Source organism: Boleophthalmus pectinirostris, unplaced genomic scaffold (genome assembly GCF_026225935.1).
Source record: "Boleophthalmus pectinirostris isolate CB_2022bp ecotype Guang Dong unplaced genomic scaffold, ASM2622593v1 HiC_scaffold_18, whole genome shotgun sequence".
Classification (NCBI taxonomy): Eukaryota; Metazoa; Chordata; class Actinopteri; order Gobiiformes; family Gobiidae; genus Boleophthalmus; species Boleophthalmus pectinirostris.
The window spans coordinates 21736610-21756527 of record NW_026571133.1 but is presented as its reverse complement, the minus strand read 5'-3'; the positions used below and the strand labels follow the sequence as shown (position 1 = coordinate 21756527).

The window sequence follows — 19918 nt, the reverse complement described above, 5'->3', positions numbered from 1 at the left end:
CAGCAGAAGACCCTGTCATTGATGATGGTAGTGACTTTTGCTAGTGCATGGTTGCCATGGCGATGTCGGGCCGCTCCTCCACTCCCACGCTGCTGCTTACCCCTCTCTCTCGCGAAGCCATCGAGAGAGAGGTGTGTTTTCTAACCCACGCATTGGAGTGGGAGACTACGTGCGCATTCTGTTGTGCACACGCACACACACACAGCAGTGTGTGTCATGCTACAGTGTGTGGGCTGAACCAAGCAGCCTTCCACTCATCCTCTCTCTGTCGCTCATTCCCTCTGTCTGCAGATACACCTCTTCTGTTTCTTCTCCCCCTCTCCATCAAGTCATCTCTCCTTCTCTTTCACCCCTTCTTTTTCCTCCTAACTCAGTCATCTTTTGCTTCGCCTTATAATGGAGGGGAGTTGCTGATTTTCTGGGTGAGTGTCTGCGATTTTCAATCTATTCTGTCTGTATACTGTATTGGTGTTAGAAAAGGAGCTACATGCATGCACTTGGGTTTATGTGTCTGACAGTAACTTTGACAATGTTGTTATTACTTGTACCTCTTGAGTCTGCCTCCTTGATCCCATTTTTGCCTCCAACAGACTTGTATTGATCCTAAAGTAATCCCTGTCCTTTTTTTCTTATATCCACCAGTTTCCTCCGATCTTAATGTCTTCTTCCTTGTCTACCCCCTCTTGCTTTTCCTCTCTCTCCCTGGGTTGGCGTTATTTCCTGTTTCAGTTTCCCTCCAGCAGCACTTTACCATCCTCTGTGTGCGTGTTATGTAAGTGTGTAGGCTGTAGTCTCAGACTTTCTATCTCAAATGATAATCTGCCCCCTGCAGAAAAGTCCAACACTTCAAAAACAGGAAGTGGATGTTTTTGGAAGGCCCTGATTTGTGATTCTCAGCTTGATTCTGACTTGTCTTAATTTTTCTTCGGATAATTGGATGTGGTTTGGGTCTCATTAGCATTCCTATATACATACTTGGAAGTGAATCAAGTGCACAAAAAGGTAGAGCACACTCCCATGTTGCCTTATGCTGGATAAGACTGAGAGAAGGCATTTGATTCCCCTTAGATTTTAGATTCTCAGTGAAGTGAGAAACTTGACAAGACAAAATGTGTGTGTCCGAGAACAGCTTCTGCCATCGGTTTCCATGGTAATGGCCACGAGAGCTACATTATCAGGACACACACAAAGTACATCTATTCTATTCACACCTCACAGTCAACTCTATCAGTGGGAATCTGATCTGCAAAACCTCACTGTTATGCACTGCTAATAACATGTAAAGATCTAGAGATGAAAGCAAATGCTGACAACTGCTCTATGGCACTGGTTATGCTGACAGATACATCAGGTCCAGAGGGATACCATTTACATTCAGTATTACCATACAAGCTGGCTTGGATGATCTAAATCCCTAAAGTCCCTCATTGTATGGTTATGATAAATCCCAAACTTAATATGCAGAGTGTGTACATTTTCATCTGGAATCTTAGATGATGCAAAACTTTATCTTGTTTATAGGGATTTGCTATTATTCTGTTTTGATCATGTTTTATTTTCTCTTTGATACAAAACCAATAACTCCAGGTACTGACATGCATGAAATATATAGCAGAAGTATATAAAGGCCTTCTGAGAATAGTGCCCAACATAGTGTCGAACAGCTGATTAAAGACATACACCAAACCTGTTGTGCTCAGGGCGCATTTGTGTCTCCATTGTGTTTGTGTTATCGGTAATGTTCAGCTTCTCAGATTTTTCCTGCCAAACATACATTTCCTTGGCAACCCAGACGGGAAACAGGAAGTGTGAGCAACAGGAAGTAGGAGGTTCTATGTTCAAAAAAAAAAAAAAAAAAAAAAAAAAAAAAACATCAATATGTCCAACAATCAGAGTTTCTATGGAAACATTTTGGGTTTGTAGACCCACATGCGCCACCTGGATACCATGCTGATCTCTGTTAGTAGGCGACCATCTGGTAACCACCATACTGACTATCGGTGAATAATACACCAAGAAAGTTACCAGTTGGTTATTAACATATGACAATATGGTAATATTCATTACTGTGAGCAGCCAGCCATTGTAAAAACCTTTAATCGCTATAATTGTTGAAATGAAAAACATCTAATATCTCTCTGGTGTCCTTGTTTAAACCCTATACATTGTCACTCTTTGGACTGATGATTCCATTGGATATCATACATTTATAAAAAGGGATAAAAAGGGAAACTGTGTCTGGACATCTCATAATTGGCGTTGACCTGATTCTGAATTTAACAGCATGAACCATAATCTGTCTTCTCTGCACCAGAATTCATTTAAGATTTGTCTCTTCTTCTCTTCTCCCCCTTCACGTACTTCTTCTCTGACTACCACCCACCACTGCCTTCCTCCCACTGTCTTCCTCTCAACCTTCCCTTTCTACAGGATGGGCAGGGCGGTTTCCCCAATCTCAAACTCCGAGACCCCTCACTTCACCACTGCACTGCAACACCAGAACCAAGAACTACGAAAAGTCCCACATTTGCACCTTCAGACTTTATAAATGTGAAAAAGTCACAGTGTCCTGCTCCTCTCTAAAGCAAGATCCAGACTTCCTCCTTGTACCAAAGCCAAAGTTTCATCCAAAGCCCGGGCCAACACTAAACCTGAAACCACGACGATTTGAAGCATAACAGATAATTAAAAAACAGCTGGACAAGTTTAATGGGACTGCTGAAAATAGGTAAGTCCTTCTCTATTGTTCAAAAATATTTTCAAGTACTCTGTAAAAATAAAGAAGTAGTATTTAATGTAATTTCAATGCAATGTCAATTTCATAAAAAATTAACCGTACTGTTCTCTCACATTTACACAAAACGGCACAGACCAGGGATAACACTTGAGGATGTGAAGCTGATTTTTCTTTTTGACAAATCGCACACTCTGTGATTATTGTCAGCTGGTGACAGCCAGTATTCTCGCAATCAAGAAGCATTAGAAGTCTGTCTGAATTATGTAAAAGGCAAAAAGTGTGTGTGTGTGTGTCTCTGTGTGTGTATATGTATATGTGTGTGTGTGTGTATATATATATATATATATATATAATAAAATGTATTATTTTTTTAATGCTGTTGTAACTGAGATCAAAAGCAAGAAAAGCTTGTGTGGGCTTTGTTTGAGACAAAAACAGGAAATTAGTACTGACCACCACTAGCTGAACTTAACTACTCAGGGAGACTCCTGCAGAATTGGAAAAATATTATTTAGCATTTAGAGAGAGAGCATTGTAGTAGCTTCCATCAGGCAGTGTCCTGATCCAATCGCTTGAATACAGACCTGTGGAGACATTACATAACAAACCCTCTGCAGAGAAAACAACTGCAGGGAGCAACACAACAGTTCCTTTTGCTCCCATTGAAAATTAACTGAAGAGCCATTTTATACGTGCAGACATTATCAAGAGACAAGGCATTTCTCTGACTAAATGTGCTTTGACTACTAAGAGCAGAGATGCTTCAAGATGTGCGAAACTGGCACCATTCAGAGCAGTCTGTAGTGCCAAAAAAGACACACAAAAAAAAGATGACAAAAAGACTTGTGTCCTTGCAGGACCGATAATAAGTTTGGAAAACAGTTTCAATAGTTAAGTAATCAGCTGAACTGGTGTAGGTTTAGTGACTCAGCAGGACGAGTGAGTGAAAGCTATAATGTCAATTTAACATCCTTAAATATGAGGCGTGGGAGGATATTGTCTGGACTTTATCTATAAATATATTAATTTATTCACCACGCCAATGATGGCAGTTTCTTTTGTGTTCTAGTGTACCAAGAAAACTTTGTGTTATCAACTGGAACATTATGTTTGGCAGTTTAGAGTGGTTGTATCTTTAGTTTTAGATGAAGAATGATTTGTCAGTGGTAAAGGTACATTCAATCCTGTTTCTGCAACAAGCTGTTAGGGGGATTTGTCTTTGAATCTGTAATTGTCTGTAAACTTTGTGACAGGGTTTAACTATATCTGTACACAACGCACATCCCCTCTCTTTGAGCAGCTGTCATGGCGCTGGTTTGGTTTTGGGATCCATTCTGAAGGTTAATCTAATGGAAAAAAAACAAAAACAAAAAACGGATAGACCACATTTTTTAAAAATGTGAAATATTGCAATTACTCTGTTTTTATGGAGTCCTTAAATCCCCTAGAAAATAACCTAATATACCTCTGTATATTTTCTTTCTTTTGTAGAAACATATTTGCATTATAAATTCTGAAAGGACCAGTTGAACCAGATTGCACAAAGCATGTGTTGTTTGTCTGAGCAAGACTGAGTCACTTTAGTGAGCATGAATACACTTTGCATATTGTAATACTGGAGTTTTTCTGCATAAATTGGTCTTATTCATTTTCATCCCAGCTGATCTGGAAATCCTCACCTGTGTCATCATTGAAAGACATTTTATATGACCGTGAACTCAAAGATTTTGTAGGGCAGGTCAATTGAATTTTTTTGCATTTAATATTTTGCCATTAAATTAATTTAAACAAGCTCTTAATTAGAAGAATAAACTTTAATTTGCTTCTATGCATTGAATATTTATGCAACTATTGCTTACTCACAATTCAAGATATTATGGTGCTGATAACCCAAAAAAGTCATGTGCAACAATTCAATATAATATCATATTGTTCATCCATCCATCCATTTTCTTCCGCTTATCCGGGGCCGGGTCACTGAGGCAACAGTCTAAGCAGGGACTCCCAGACCTCCCTTTCCACACACACTTCCTCCAGCTCGTCCGGGGGGACCCCGAGGCATTCCCAGGCCAGCCGAGAGACATAGTCCCTCCAGCGTGTCCTGGGTCTTCCCCGGGGCCTCCTCCCGGTGGGACATGCCCAGAACACCTCCCGAGGGAGGCACCCAGGAGGCATCCGGAACAGATGCCCGAGCCACCTCAACTGGCTCCTCTCAATGTGGAGGAGCAGCGGCTCTACTCCGAGCTCCTCCCGTGTGACTGAGCTCCTCACCCTATCTCTAAGGGAGCGCCCAGCCACCCTACGGAAGAAACTCATTTCGGCCGCTTGTATCCGTGATCTTGTCCTTTCGGTCATTACCCAGAGCTCATGACCATAGGTGAGGGTAGGAACGTAGACTGACCGGTAAATCAAGAGCTTCGCCTTTCGACTTAGCTTAGCCGTTGTTCTCCTGGGGGACTTCAACGCCCACGTGGGCAACGCCAGTGACACCTGGAGAGGGATGATTGGGAGGAACGACCTCCCTGATCTGAACCCGAGCGGTGTTCTGTTATTGGCCTTCTGTGCTAGTCACAGTTTGTCCATAACAAACACCAAGTTCGAGCACAAGGGCGTCCATCAGTGCACGTGGCACCAGGATACCCTAGGCCGAAGGTCGATGATCGACTTTGTAGTCGTGTCATCTGACCTCCGGCCGCGTGTCTTGGACACTTGGGTGAAGAAAGGGGCAGAGCTGTCAACCGATCACCACCTGGTTGTGAGTTGGATCCGCTGGCAGAGGAGGAAGCCAGAAGGACCTGGCAGACCCAAGCGTGTAGTGAGGGTCTGTTGGGAACGTCTGGCGGAGCCCTCTGTCAGCAGGATTTTCAACTCGCACCTCCGGGAGAGCTTCTCCCAGATCCCGGGGGAGGTTGGAGACATGGAGTCCAAGTGGGCTCTGTTCTCCACCTCCATTGTCAATGCGGTCGCTCGTAGCTGTGGGCATAAGGTCTGTGGTGCCTGTCGTGGCGGCAATCCCTGAATCCGGTGGTGGACGCCGGAAGTAAGGGATGCCGTCAAGCTGAAGAAGGAGTCCTATCGGGCCTTGTTGGCTCGTGGGACTCCTGAGGCAGCTGATGAGTACCGACGGGCCAAGCGTGCGGCAGTTCGTGTGGTCGCAGAGACAAAAACTCAGAGCTGGAAGGAGTTCAGGGAGGCCATGGAGAAGGACTATCGGACGGCCTCAAAGTGATTCTGGCAAACCGTCCGGCGCCTCAGGAGGGGGAAGCAGTCCTTCACCAAAACTGTTTACAGTGCGGGGGGAGAGCTGCTGACCTCGACTGGGGACGTTGTCGGACGGTGGAAGGAATACTTTGAGGATCTCCTCAATCCCACTGTCACGTCTTCCGAGGAGGAAGCAGAGACTGGGGACCCAGAGGCGGACTCGTCCATCACCCTGGCTGAAGTCACTGAGGTGGTTGGCAAGCTCCTTGGTGGCAAGGCTCCGGGGGTGGATGAGATCTGTCCTGAGTACCTGAAGTCTCTGGATGTTGTGGGCCTGTCTTGGTTGACAGGTCTCTGCTCGTTGGTTGGTTAACACGTTTCTCCGGAGGGTGTGTTCCAATTATAGGGGAATCACACTCCTCAGCCTTCCCGGTAAGGTCTATTCCAGGGTACTGGAGAGGAGAATCTGTACGATAGTCGAACCTCGGATTCAGGAGGAGCAGTGTGGTTTTTGTCCTGGCCGGGGAACACTGGACCAGCTCTACACTCTCCATCGGGTGCTTGAGGGTTCATGGAGTTTGCCCAACCAGTCCACATGTGCTTTGTGGATCTGGAGGCATTCGACCGTGTCCCTCGTGGTGTCCTGTGGGGGGTGCTCCGGGAGTATGGGGTCCGGGGCCCTTTGCTAAGGGCTGTCCGGTCCCTGTATGCCCGGAGCAGGAGCTGTGTTCGCATTGCCGGCAGTAAGTCAGACCTGTTCCCGGTGCATGTTGGACTCCGCCAGGGCTGCCCTTTGTCACCGGTTCTGTTCATTGTTTTTATGGACAGAATTTCTAGGCGCAGTCAGGGGCCGGAGGGGGTCCGGTTTGGGGACCACAGGATCTCATCTCTGCTGTTTGCAGATGATGTTGTCCTGTTGGCTTCATCGAACCAGGACCTGCAGTGTGCACTGGGGCGGTTTGCAGCCGAGTGTGAAGTGGCTGGGATGAAGATCAGCTCCTCCAAATCCGAGGCCATGGTTCTCGACCGGAAAAAAGTGGCTTGCCCTCTCCGGGTGGGTGGAGAGTCCCTGCCTCAAGTGGAGGAGTTCAAGTATCATATTGTTCAATATGATGTTAAAGGCTTAACCCTGCTATATTTAAACACAGAAGAATTTGAGTAATTATCATAATTTTAGTTAGTTGACATTACCATCAAAATATTAGAGAAAATATGATTTTTGGTTCTTTTAGAAATCATATCAATATTGTGATCCATGTCTTGAGAGAGATATTGAATTGTGAGGAAAATTACTGTAACCCCAGTGGTAGAAAAACAGTGATAGGTGCCAACACAGGCAAATTAATTACCTCTGACCTTCCTCTTTTATCTTTCCAACAGTTTAAAATACCTGTCTGTTGGTTGACCATGTAAAGGTCTGTAAGTAGACCCTTTAAATTTCTTTTAAATTGTGGAATGGACACAGAAGTAAAGTGGAACATGATGCACAATTGGCATTAATCACAAACTCACAAAACATAAAAAATCAAGGATTTGGAAAAATGACAACTGTTTAAATATATGTGATATGTGATATCAGAGCCTGGTTAAAGACATTTACAATTATATTATACATTATCTATAATAACATAAAAACACAGATGAATCAACATAGCCTCCCTAATTCCCTGCCCCCTCTCCTGTGACAGAGAACAGCTCTGTGGATAGATCGCTCCAAATACTCCCTTAACATCAGGCTTGCTGCCCTGACTCAGGTTGACCTGGTCTGAGGCCTCAAGTTGAGCACATTGTGGTCACCAGCACATAGAACTACTGTAGTGTTACCTGTTACAGTAGTCAGCAAGTATGTTGTGTATGGCGGTACTTTAAAACGGGTTCGTTGAAAAGTGTTCAGCTGTGTTTCCATGGTAACAGCGAGCATGTAGATCAGTGCTTTTTTTAACACTCACTTCCACACACACACAGACACGCACAAACACACAGACACACAGACTGACACAGTGAGGTTAGCACAGGATTCCCCGCTACTGCAGTTTCTATGACAACTCACAGCTCATCATCCTCTTTCTTTTATCCTCAGCTGTAACACAAGCAGTCATTAAATTTTGACTTGTATCATGATCGCTTTATTGGACTAAAAGCTAATCAACTACCAATTAGACACAGCAATGATTAATACCATCAGTGACACAATAAAGTGGCTTTTTGAATTTAAAATAATGCTAGAAGTTGCACTCTCGTTTATTACAGATAGGAGTGGAAGTTCAACTTTAGAACAATCACATCAGACTTTGGTGAATAACAGGATGTAATGACACATCTCTAACTATTATTAGCTGAGGAAAAGGTGTATGTCATGGTCAGGAAAAGATACTACATAGTAACTGTCCACTAGAAAGTGGCTTATATGTAAAATCTGCTTTTATGAGCTTTTCACCATGTTTAAACACTGTTCCCTTGTCATTAACATGCCCAGAGGTGTATTTTTATTGATTTGTCCACATTAGAGCATGCATTTGAGGCTTGAGTGCTCAGAAAACATGTTTTCTAGGCCTGCAGTTGACTAAAGAAAGTATTGGTTGACTAAAGATATGTCTTGCCAATCGATTAATCGACTTAAAAGGAGAAGCAGCAAAAGCTCTCAAAACTATTAAGTATCTCTTTGTATATGACCCAAACTGCACTCACAACTGCATAGGAGTTCATGCAAAAGCAGCAATATATGCAGAAAAAGTACTAAGAAAAAATGTATTTATATAAAGACAGACTGAATTTATTTAATTGGCCTTTTTACATAAAACTACAAGAAATGCCACAACATCTGCAAACTCACTGACTTACTAGTTATATTTCCCATATATATAATCTAAATAAAATAATTAGTCGACAAATACATATTTTGGTCCACTAAGACTCCATCGACCAATTCATCAACTGAGCGACTAAAGGGCTACAGGCCTACTGGTTTCCCCTTCCCCCCTTACCACTGCAAAAGTGTTACATAGTCATTTTTTGACAATACGAACACTGTAAATACCTGCTAGGGGGAAATACCACTATGAAGATAAATTTTGAGCAAGAAGTCAATATTATCCTGTTAATATTATCCTCTTTTTTTGTGCACTTCTTTAAACCGTTTAATCCATTGTTAAAACCATAAATTTGCTACAGTCTGTTCATAGTAAATGTATTTATGTTTCAGCCACATGCCTCTGAGTCCGGCTGCTGACACCAAACATGATCGCCCGCGGCAACAGGCGGTTACTAACGGCAACCCAACAGGCTCTGCTGTTGCCAGGGACGACGACGGGGAGGATAGTCCCCCTGGAAACAGCATTGTTGTCCGCATTGGCATCCCGGATCTGCAGCAGACGGTAACACACGTCCTGCTAAGAGGCCAACACCACTGCGCTGTGTTTTTACTAGTGTCATGAGGCATTGGGGTTGTACAGTGGCCTAGAAAGTTCAAATACTTTTAACATACTCACCATACTGAACATAAAGTATATCACTACTCACACTTGAGTGGTATTGTTTTAAATTCCCACAAGTCCTATTCATTCTGTGTCAGTGAAACAACATGGGGTGCCCACTCTACTACACACAGCACAAGCTGGGACAATTGACTGTTAAAGTAGGCCACTGGAGGGCTGTCTGTGTATCCTCCCTGTCCATCTATGTATGTTTCCTGTCTTTGTCTCTCAGAAATGTTTGCGGTTGGACCCAGAGTTGCCAGTTTGGACCAGTAAGCAGAGGGTTCTGGTGACCTTGACTCAGTCTCTGTCGGATGTTTTGAACTATGGTCTCTTCCAGCCGGCGTTCAACGGCAGAGCAGGAAAGTTTCTGGACGAAGAGAGGCTGCTGAAGGAGTATCCTCTGCCTCCCATCACACCCATCCCATACCTGGAGGTACAGCCCTGCTATAATGTCATGGGACTCTGGCTAGTCCTGGTGAATGTTGATATTAAACCTTTTGTTGTCTTTTACAGTTTCGCTATAAGAGAAGAGTTTATACTCAGAGCTATGTTGATGACAAACAGCTGGCAAAATTGCACACCAAGGTAAAGAAACCAATACAATACAATCTCAAATTTTCTAATGATAATAGCATTTGAAAAAAGGTTAGATACAAACAGTGTTATAATGATTCAATAACTATTCAGGCCAACCTAAAGAGGTTTATGGAACATGTACACCAGAAGAATGTGGACAAGGTTTGCAAATGGTTGGAAAAAGGCCTTGATCCCAATTTCCATGACTCTGACAGCGGAGGTAATAAATAAGATGACTAATCTGTTTCCATTTTAAATGTATGAGCACAAATAGGACTGTGTATAAATCATCATATCAATCTGTTTTCGTAGAGTGCCCACTGACTTTGGCTGTCCAACTGGAAGAGAGTTGTGACCTTATAAAAGTTCTTCGAAGTGGAGGGGCTCATTTGGACTTTAGGACCAGAGATGGCATCACAGCACTGCATCGGGCTGTCCTCTGCAGAAACAGTGCTGCTCTTACTGTAAGAAAATCATCTACTGCATCATGATTGATCACTTTTGACAAGGAAGAATGACTGTGTAGTGGCTGCAAATGGTATTGGACAGGTCACATTTTTTTCTCCATATACTTCCAAAGATGCATGACATGAAATTTCACTAGTAAACTTTATTAGTAACAACTTAAGTAATCAGCATATGCAAAGAATGCATGCAAAGTACTGAAAGCATGAAAGCCAATCATCTATCACAGAAGGATTTCTAAACTTCAGAATGATCCAGTGTGCAGCTGACCCTATAATCTGGAAGTGGGACTGAAATAATTTCACCACAGAAATGATCATGGTCAGGTGCTCTTTGCACAATTTCACACAAAAGAGAAAATAATATCAGGAGTAGTTCACGAGCACAACATCATAGAATGACCAGGAGGCAAACACAGAGTACTACTTCTGCACTTACGCACACCCAATATGCACAGCTGCACTTTGGGTGAAAAAAACATCTTGAAGTTCTTTTATTATTATTTTTTTTTTATTTTCTCAAAACTGTGAAATACTGGCTATAGTTTGAATTAATTGAGACAAAAAAAAAAGTGTTCTTAATTGGGCTAAGGCACTGTGCATCATCAAAACTACATCATCCATAATATGAATTTTGGAGTTGGGAACATCATGATGTGGGGCTGGTCAAAGAAAATCAAGCTGTAGCACATTCCAAGCACTCAATTTATCTTAATCAAAACCTGTGTTTTGCATTGCATGTGATTAGTCTTGAAGCTTTTACTATTAAACTTTTATATAATTTTCTATTGATGTTCCCAACACATTTTTCATGGGCATTATTGCAGATAACATCATTTACGGATATTTATGGCAGACCATTTTTGCATGTGTAGATTACTATGTTGTAAGTATGAATAGCTGGTGAACATTTTACGTCAGTTTATGTGTCCAATACTGTTTACAGTGGCTGTATGACAAGCCATAATAATTGTAGTGCAATATGTGATTAAATATCCATCTACACAATTTAATCTAACCTTGTTGCTACAGGAATATAATGGATGAAATAATAACTTTCAATGTTTTCTTTAGACATTACTGGACCTGGGAGCATCCCCGGATTACAAAGACAGCAGAGGCCTTACTCCTCTCTACCACTCTGCCATGGTTGGAGGTGCCCCCTACTGCTGTGAGCTGCTATTACAAGACCATGCCACCATAGGTAGGTAGGGTTGGTCATTAGCAATCAAGGTTTATGTGTGACTCACATGCACTTAAAAAGGAACAGCACAAAATGTAATGTTCAAAATTTGCTATGTATTTTGTTTGTTATCCACTTCCTTCATGATTTCAGGAATAACGGATGAAAATGGTTGGCAGGAAATTCACCAGGTGACAAGAACGTACATATAAATGATATAATGACAAATTACTTGAACTCAACAATTATGTGTTTTTTTTCTGCTTGTGTGGGTGCCTGTGTGTGAATACAGGCGTGTCGCTATGGTAACGTGCAGCACTTGGAGCACCTGCTATTTTACGGAGCTGACATGGGCTCCCAGAATGCATCAGGAAATACTGCACTGCACCTCTGTGCTCTCTACAACCAGGTAAAATCACAATTATGTAATTGATTGAACTTAAAGGACTCTACAGAGCTTTTTGTTTTGTTTTTGTTTTGTCAGAATAATAGTCATACAAATGTATGTTTGTTATTATATCTACCCTATGTTTATTTTTGACCTTATTAAAAGTAACAAATCTAACTGAAGATTAAGCACTTCCTTATTGAATGGTGTCACTGTGGCTTCACAGGACAGTTGTGCCAGAGTCCTTCTCTTCAGGGGAGCCAATAAAGACGTCAAAAACTACAATAACCAGACAGCATTTCAGGTAATACAAAATTTCTTTTCAATTATGGGAAAATTTGAAATAAATATGATAATACTATATTATATTTACTTGAAGGTGGCGATCATTGCTGGTAACTTTGATTTGGCCGAAATTATAAAAATCCATAAACCCTCTGATGTTGGTGAGTCGATGTGATAGTCCCCCTGAACCTGAATTATTTGATCACATTTAATATTTTTCATGGATTATGTTCACATGTATTTGTGTCCAAGTAGTCCCCTTTAGAGAATCTCCATCCTACACTAAGCGCCGCCGAGTTGGTGGCACCAGGACTTCAGCTGGAAATGGCCTGTCATCTCCTCGTTCACTGATTCGCTCAGCAAGTGACAATGCTCTAGAAAGTCCAGCATCTTCACCAGGACCCTCTCTTCAGAGTCTGGAGATGCATCATGATGCACATACCCACTCACTCAGACGCCATACACGCAGACTCAGGTAGATAACAAGTATTCACATTAGGGGCTTAAACAATATGCAACTCTTTAAATATCTCTTTTTGGGTAGCCCAAGTGGAGGTGGTCATGCTGAGACAACAAGCCCTCCCTCTTCCCCTCCTCTGACCCCACAAATGAGGAAGAGGCGCCTGTACAGTGCTGTACCGGGGCGTACTTTCATTGCCACGCGCTCTTATGTCCCTCAGGGAGCAGGAGAAATCCAGCTGCACCGAGGAGAGCGGGTCAAAGGTCAGATGGTCCAGATACTGAATAGATACTGAATGAATTTAAGTAAATGACCAGTCTAAAAGCTGAAGCCTTAGTAAGTGATATTTGTGGACTTGCAGTGCTTTCTATTGGTGAAGGAGGATTTTGGGAAGGAACTGTGAAAGGACGCACTGGCTGGTTTCCAGCTGATTGCGTGGAAGAAGTGCAAATGAGACAATATGATCCCCGACTGGGTAAATATCAATTAGAATTAATTTGAAAATATTTAATTTATATTTAAATAGCATACAGATTTGTATTGCTACAAACTGATTTCTTTCTCTTTAATTTCAGAGACGAGAGAGGACCGAACTAAAAGACTGTTTAGACATTACACTGTAGGTTCCTATGACAACTACACCTCCTATAGGTAAACCTTCAAATATAAAAGATGAATACCATGAAGACTCTGAACATACTCCCCAAATCTGATCATTTTGCCTTTTTCTGTTGCCTAATAGTGACTATGTGATTGAAGAAAAAACAGCAGTATTGCAGAAGCGAGAGAGTGAGGGGTTTGGCTTTGTCCTCCGAGGAGCTAAAGGTAATTATGCACTGCTATGTGAAGAACTGGTGACCTCAGTAGTTTAAATCTTCACATTTTTATATTAAAAACATGTAATATACTGTTTATGTATAATATGCTGAAATAAATTATTCATGAATCTCTTAGCTGAAACACCTATTGAAGAGTTTGCACCTACCCCAGCATTTCCTGCCCTCCAGTATTTGGAGTCTGTGGATCAAGGAGGGGTGGCTTGGAGGGCAGGTCTGAGGACTGGAGATTTTCTAATAGAGGTAATAGATACTGAACAAAAATAACGTAATATTATGTAATAAACAAAAACAATATGCTTTGTGTGTGTGCAGGTAAATGGTACTGATGTTGTGAAGGTGGGTCATCGCCAAGTGGTTTCTCTAATCCGTCAGGGAGGAAGCCATCTGCTCATGAAGGTTGTCTCTGTTTCCCGAAAATCTGAATCCACCCTGATCAGAAAGAAAGGTGCACTTTTTTTTTTGTAAATTTTATTTTAAATAGTTGTAATTGTAATTCCATTTTATTTACATGTGAATTTAATTCATGATGTGTTGTAGCTCCACCTCCTCCTAAAAGGGCCCCCAGCACCTCACTGACCCTCAGATCTAAGTCCATGACTGCTGACCTAGAAGAGATAGGTAAAACAAACACACTTGTTTCACTACAGTTACCAGTCAGTATTCAAGTACATTGTAAAAAGTTAATTCTGTGGTAGTTAAACAATTATGCTTTGACCTTTACTCTTTCTGCAGCCAGGAGGCGCCGCTACGGTCAGTGAACAGGTTTTGATGTAGACATAAATGATTTTGTTTGGTGTATCTATGTTTGAATGCATTATGCCCTATTAAAATAACAAACACAGATGCATGTTTCAGACAGGTCATTCTGAGACATTTTTTTCTTGTTTTTTAAACGTGCCAAGAAATTATTTTCTAAAAAAAATTTTATTTCTTATAACATTATGTGTTTTAAAATCTTGTGATGATTCATGTAGCTGTGCCAGTCTGTGACATTTGTCTGTTAATATCTGACCTGCAGCTCAAATGCTTCCATTGTTTGTTTTTTTTCAGAGAAGCTAGATGAGATGTTAGCAGGAGGCTCTCAAGAGGTTGTCCTCAGGTCCCGCCCATCAGACGACTTTAGGGCAGCTACAGTGAAACAGAGACCAACTAGTCGAAGAATCACTCAGGCTGAAATAAATGTAAGGCTTATTACATCTGGATTTACACTCTGAAGTGTACAAGACAAATAAGTGATTCTCTGTGTTCTTTCAGTCATTATTTGAACGTCAGGGTTTGGTTCCCCCTTCTCCGCCAGAGAAGAGCACCATGCCTTTACCAAGAGGAATGTCCCGAACCAAGAGCTTTGGTAATACACAAATGCTATGTAACACAGTTACCATGTTTGTTCATTTTGCTCTTCAATGTCACTCTTTTCTTTAAAAAAAAGTCATTAGATTATATTACAGAATGATCCAACTATGTAAACTTTATTTTACTTTGATTAATGTGAAATGGTTTATGTGTCCCTAGGTACTCCTGAGGATGACCGTATCTCTGCTTTAATCAACGAGAGCCGTTTTCCACGAAGCTCGTCTTTAACAGATAGTTTTATCCCTCCTCCTCCTCAGACCGCCCCTCCGCCTCCGCCCTCTGCCTCCTCCATGTCCTCACTCTACATTCTGGAGTCTGGTCCTCCTCCATCCTTCCTTCCACCTCCTCCTCCAGCCCGAGGGGAAGGACTAGCTCGCTCCAGCTTTAAACCAGGGACTGAACCAAGACTTCCAGAGCTTTGTGATTCCCCTGCCAGAAGCCACGCCCATGCAGAGAGACAGAGGAAGGCCAGGTCCATGATCATTCTGCAGGACACTCCACCACTCCAGCCTGAGACACACACTGCTGGTCCCCATGCCATGCACACAGCCACGCACACAGCCACACACACAGCCACACACACCCTTCACACTGCGACGCACACCTCCACACTGTCTCTACATGGCACTAGTCCTGTTCTGGGACATTCACCTCTGCAACGACGCCGTGGACGACCAATAGAGAACCCTTATGCTAATGTAGGACAGCAAGCTCCCCCTAGCAAGCCCCAGAGAAGGAAATCACCTTTGTTAAAGCAACTTCCTGTTGAGGAACAAGGTTAAAATTGCTTTATGGCATTACAAATGTACTGAAACAAACATATTTACTTTAAAAAATACTGTATTTCATGTGATCACACTTATTGTTTTCATTTAGGTCTTGGGGTTAAAGAACATGATGGCAAACAGGAAGGGAGTAGCAGTCCCAGCAGGGCTGAATTGTACCAGCAGCAGGTTCTCTCTGAACGTGCTCGGGTCCAAGGTCGGAGATCGTCCCTTTTCCTCTCTGTGGAAGGGGCAGGGTCAGAAAACCAGCCACCCCTTCTTCTGACTCAGAGCCATTCAATGGATGACCTCGGCGAGCTTCCTCCTCCAGCACCTGTCCTGTCCCCATCTCCAACACCCCACACGTTCCTCCACCCCCTTACAGGGAAGCCTCTGGGTCAGTTGGACACAAAAAGATTGTTTTATTTAGTATGGGACTGTTAAGTGATGATGTCATAACTACATTCTTTACTTCCATATCCAATTACAGTCTAATTTTATCTTTATCCAGGTGAAGCCTGAAGTTTCTCTATAGATAATTTTCAGAAATAAATTATTAAATTATTTTTTCTCATGTTAATATTCTAGGCCTAAAAATGAAAATGCTGATACGAATAAATTTTATTACAGTTTATTACAGTTTATTACTATTATTACTATTATTACTCATTCAAGTGATTTAGTGTAAAACACTTTTTGTCCTTGTTGTGTCCCTACTTTTTCAAGAGGTTCACACAAAGTCCCTGTTTCTGCTGTTTTTATGCACAACATTTAGACCCAAATAAGCTGATGATTAAGTGATGATTTCTCACTTAACATTTCCATAAACAGAAAATATTTGTATTGTATAATTAATTCTGAAATATTTTTTGTCCTTAGATCCCTCTTCTCCACTAGCCCTTGCTCTTGCTGCGCGAGAACGAGCTCTAACTGCCCGAACACCAAGTCCTGAACCAAGAGGCAAACATGCCTCTACCTCCACAACCCCTATTCCCACTCCTGCCGCCAGCCCAGAAGGCCGACACAAACGCACCCCTATCAGCACGCCACAGAGCAGCCCTGAACCACGCTCCAAACGCACCACTCCACAGACTAGCCCTGAGCAGAGAACTAAACGTACCACCCCTCAAACTAGTCCTGAACTAAGACATAAACGTATTACCCCACCCCTTTTCCCTGATGGACAGGTTGAGCGCCCAGAAACAGAGGGAGGAGTTACGTCTCCTGCTGCCCCCTCTCCTGAGCGCTGGAGACCCTCCCCTTTGGCAGCACTGGCCAATGAAAGTCACACTGCATTGATTGAAAGGCGTAGGAGCCTCACAGTGGGCAGTTCTGAGGAGGAGGGTGGGGCATATACAGTGACTCTTCCGCCTGCTCTTCTGTCATCCAGTGATGAAGAAACTAGAGAAGAGCTTCGGCGAATTGGCCTTGTAACCCCACCCCCTGGCTTTTCCAATTCCTCAGCCCCTCCACCCCCATCCTCCCTGTCACTTGTGCCTCGACGGGGTGCTGAGGGAGGTGCTGGAGAGGCGGGTCCTGACTCTTTAGGGAGACGAGGAGATGAGGAGAATGGTGAAGAGCATCTTCAAGACTCATCATCCCCCAGCTCACTGCCACCATCCATCACTTTAGCCTCACCCACTGCTCCCACGGCTCCATCATCACCTCCAGCAACCCACACTTCCTCTACTGCCACCTCTCCCTCAGGACTCAAGCCTCGCCTTCGCTCACCAATTGGTAGGGGGCGCTCTTCTCTCCGGGATCCATTGCTGAAACAGTCGTCAGACAGTGAATTGCTCCCTTTAGCAGCATCCTCACCATCCTCACCCCTGTGCTCATCGCCCACTGGAGGAGCTGGGAGACAGCCTCGCTACCTGTTTCAGAGGAGGTCCAAGCTGTGGGGAGGGGTTGATGACAGAGCAGACGAACGAAGGGGTTTCAATCCAGATGAGGGGGTTCGGCCGGCTGCACTGGGAGGCCAGAGCTCTGGATCGGCTGTAGATCTAACCAGTCGCTCGGCGTCTGCTCTAGAGTTAAGTGGAAGAGCTGGATCTGGCCTGGATCTGGCCAATCGTCTTCAGCTTCTGAATAAGGACAGTCATTCTCTTGGAGAGGAACCTAGTCCTCTGGACCCTGGCAGAAGGTCACCAGTGGGAGGTGCCAGGTAGAACATTTAACATTTAGTAAAAAAAAAAAAAATGAATAGACTAACCCCCACAAATAGTACACAAGTACAAATTTGACTTGTTAAATGTTTATGCATTATAATTGTAAACCATATTCTTTTGTTCCAGATGAGTGGACAGTCAAAAAGTAGGTTTTATACCTTAGTAATTGTCTTATAATATTGCCATAGCTAACAGTTATAAGCTAACATCTCCACCACAAAATACTAACAACTAAAAACAACAAAACCCCATCTAAATTAATGAACACCACAGGAACACCACATCTATTCACTATGTTTTTCACATGAACAGTACCTGCCATACCTGGCATATGACAGTGATGTCCATGTGGAAACATTCCCTATGGAAACACTTTTGTGTGTGAAAGTACAGTGTTCAACTTAAACACAGGCTCAGGTTGTTGCGTTCCTGTAGTGAAATGATTTATCTGCATGCTATGGCTCGCAGCTCTAATATTATGGACAATAATATTGGATAATTTTTGATTTGTTACAGGTTGTTTTCCAGTCTAGGTGAACTTCACACAATTTCCCAGCGAGGATTCGGTGCTAGTTACACAGTGCGACCAGGCAGCCGCTATCCAGTCACCCGCCGAAGCCCATCACCCTCTCCTTCACCTGCTGAAAGAGCCATTGGACTTGCAACATCCCCCACTACCTGTCCAGAGAGGCCAGACCTGAGCTCAGGCCGGGGCCTCACCATTCTGAAGTCCTCCAGCCTCAGCCTGCCTTCAGAACCAAAGGAAGTTCGTTTTGTTATGAGGAGTGCTAGTGCCAGGACCCGCTCCCGCTCTCCCTCACCCTCGCCACATGCCTCTCCCTGTCCCTCCCCTGTCCTTAGTGGCCCCTTGTTGGCCCTTCGCCCGTGGAGGCAGCGCCCCCTCAACTTTATGGAATAAATATGATGTGGGTGATTGGCTGGAGAGTGTTGGGCTGGCTGAACACCGTCAGCGCTTCCAAGACCATGAGATTGAAGGTTCCCATTTGCCCGCCCTCACCAAAGAGGACTATGTGGAGCTGGGTGTCACCAGACTGGGACACAGGATCAACATAGAGAGGGCACTGCGACAGCTACTGGATGGATCAACTTGACCCTCAACCTCTAATCAATTAGAATTGTGACATAAAATTGTTCTTGGTCAGACTATAGGTTATCTCTTTTACTAGCACATGGATTTTAGGCTTGATTAAATAATTATTGTCTACTAATTGTTATTACCACCATTATTTTAAATCTGCCCCAAATAACAAATTGTTTTCAAGTGAATATATTTTACACTAACCTAAGTTCAAAGCCAACATTGAGTTCTGTACTGGATAAGAGGTAAAAAATGAATGGACTGAGGTTTACAATTATCACTGTTGTCATTCTCTTGGAGTTTTGTGTCCCTCTGTTCCAAAACGAGGCTACTTAAACAGCTTGAAGGAACTACTATTTTTGTTTTTGTGAATTGATTATTTTCCAAATAATACTATGAAAATGGTTTAAGTTCATATATCAATGCAAATTATTTAGTCCATTAATAAGAAGTAATAATATTATGTAGTGGTGATGATTTAGAATTTATGGAAATCCATTTTCATTTCTTATGATTTGACAATGAGTTGAATTCAAGCTCGCTTTGATGACGTTTGAAATTCACGATGATTTGTCAATGAGTGTGACTTTGTGCTGTGTTTCAGGGAGAGCTACAGCCGAGCTCCAACTGTAAACCTCTGGTTAATAACCTGCTTATTGAGGGCTGACTGTACAAGGTGCTATTTGTTTAAAGCCATTTGTACAGAAATAGCTTTTTCCTTCCCCAGTGATACTAACCCACAACATTTAGGTTGAATTTCAAAGTATTTTGTTCTTTAAAATATCAGAAAAAAAAACTTTTATGCCATATGGAACCCACTGCCATAAAATGAGCTTCCTTCAATCACTTTTCAAAGGCCATATTTTGAACAGTCCAGAATTTCAACAGCCCTTAAGAGTTTTATATCAAAAGCCACCAGAATAGA

General features: G+C 42.8%; 1 protein-coding gene across 1 annotated transcript; it reads left to right on the top strand.

Moving 5' to 3' along the window:
* The first annotated feature begins 281 nt into the window (after window positions 1–281).
* shank3b (SH3 and multiple ankyrin repeat domains 3b) lies at window positions 282–19363 on the top strand. Its single transcript, XM_055154055.1, is given in 27 exon segments — window positions 282–422; window positions 2431–2728; window positions 9141–9312; window positions 9644–9847; window positions 9928–9999; window positions 10102–10210; window positions 10303–10454; window positions 11529–11658; window positions 11791–11828; window positions 11930–12046; window positions 12252–12329; window positions 12405–12471; window positions 12563–12785; window positions 12855–13033; window positions 13132–13245; window positions 13346–13421; window positions 13513–13595; window positions 13725–13849; window positions 13922–14054; window positions 14147–14227; window positions 14660–14790; window positions 14864–14957; window positions 15122–15739; window positions 15839–16123; window positions 16606–17890; window positions 18411–18801; window positions 18803–19363. Coding segments are annotated over 25 exon segments (5157 nt in total). The 5' UTR covers window positions 282–422; window positions 2431–2728; window positions 9141–9144; the 3' UTR covers window positions 19007–19363.
* The last annotated feature ends 555 nt before the right edge of the window (window positions 19364–19918 follow it).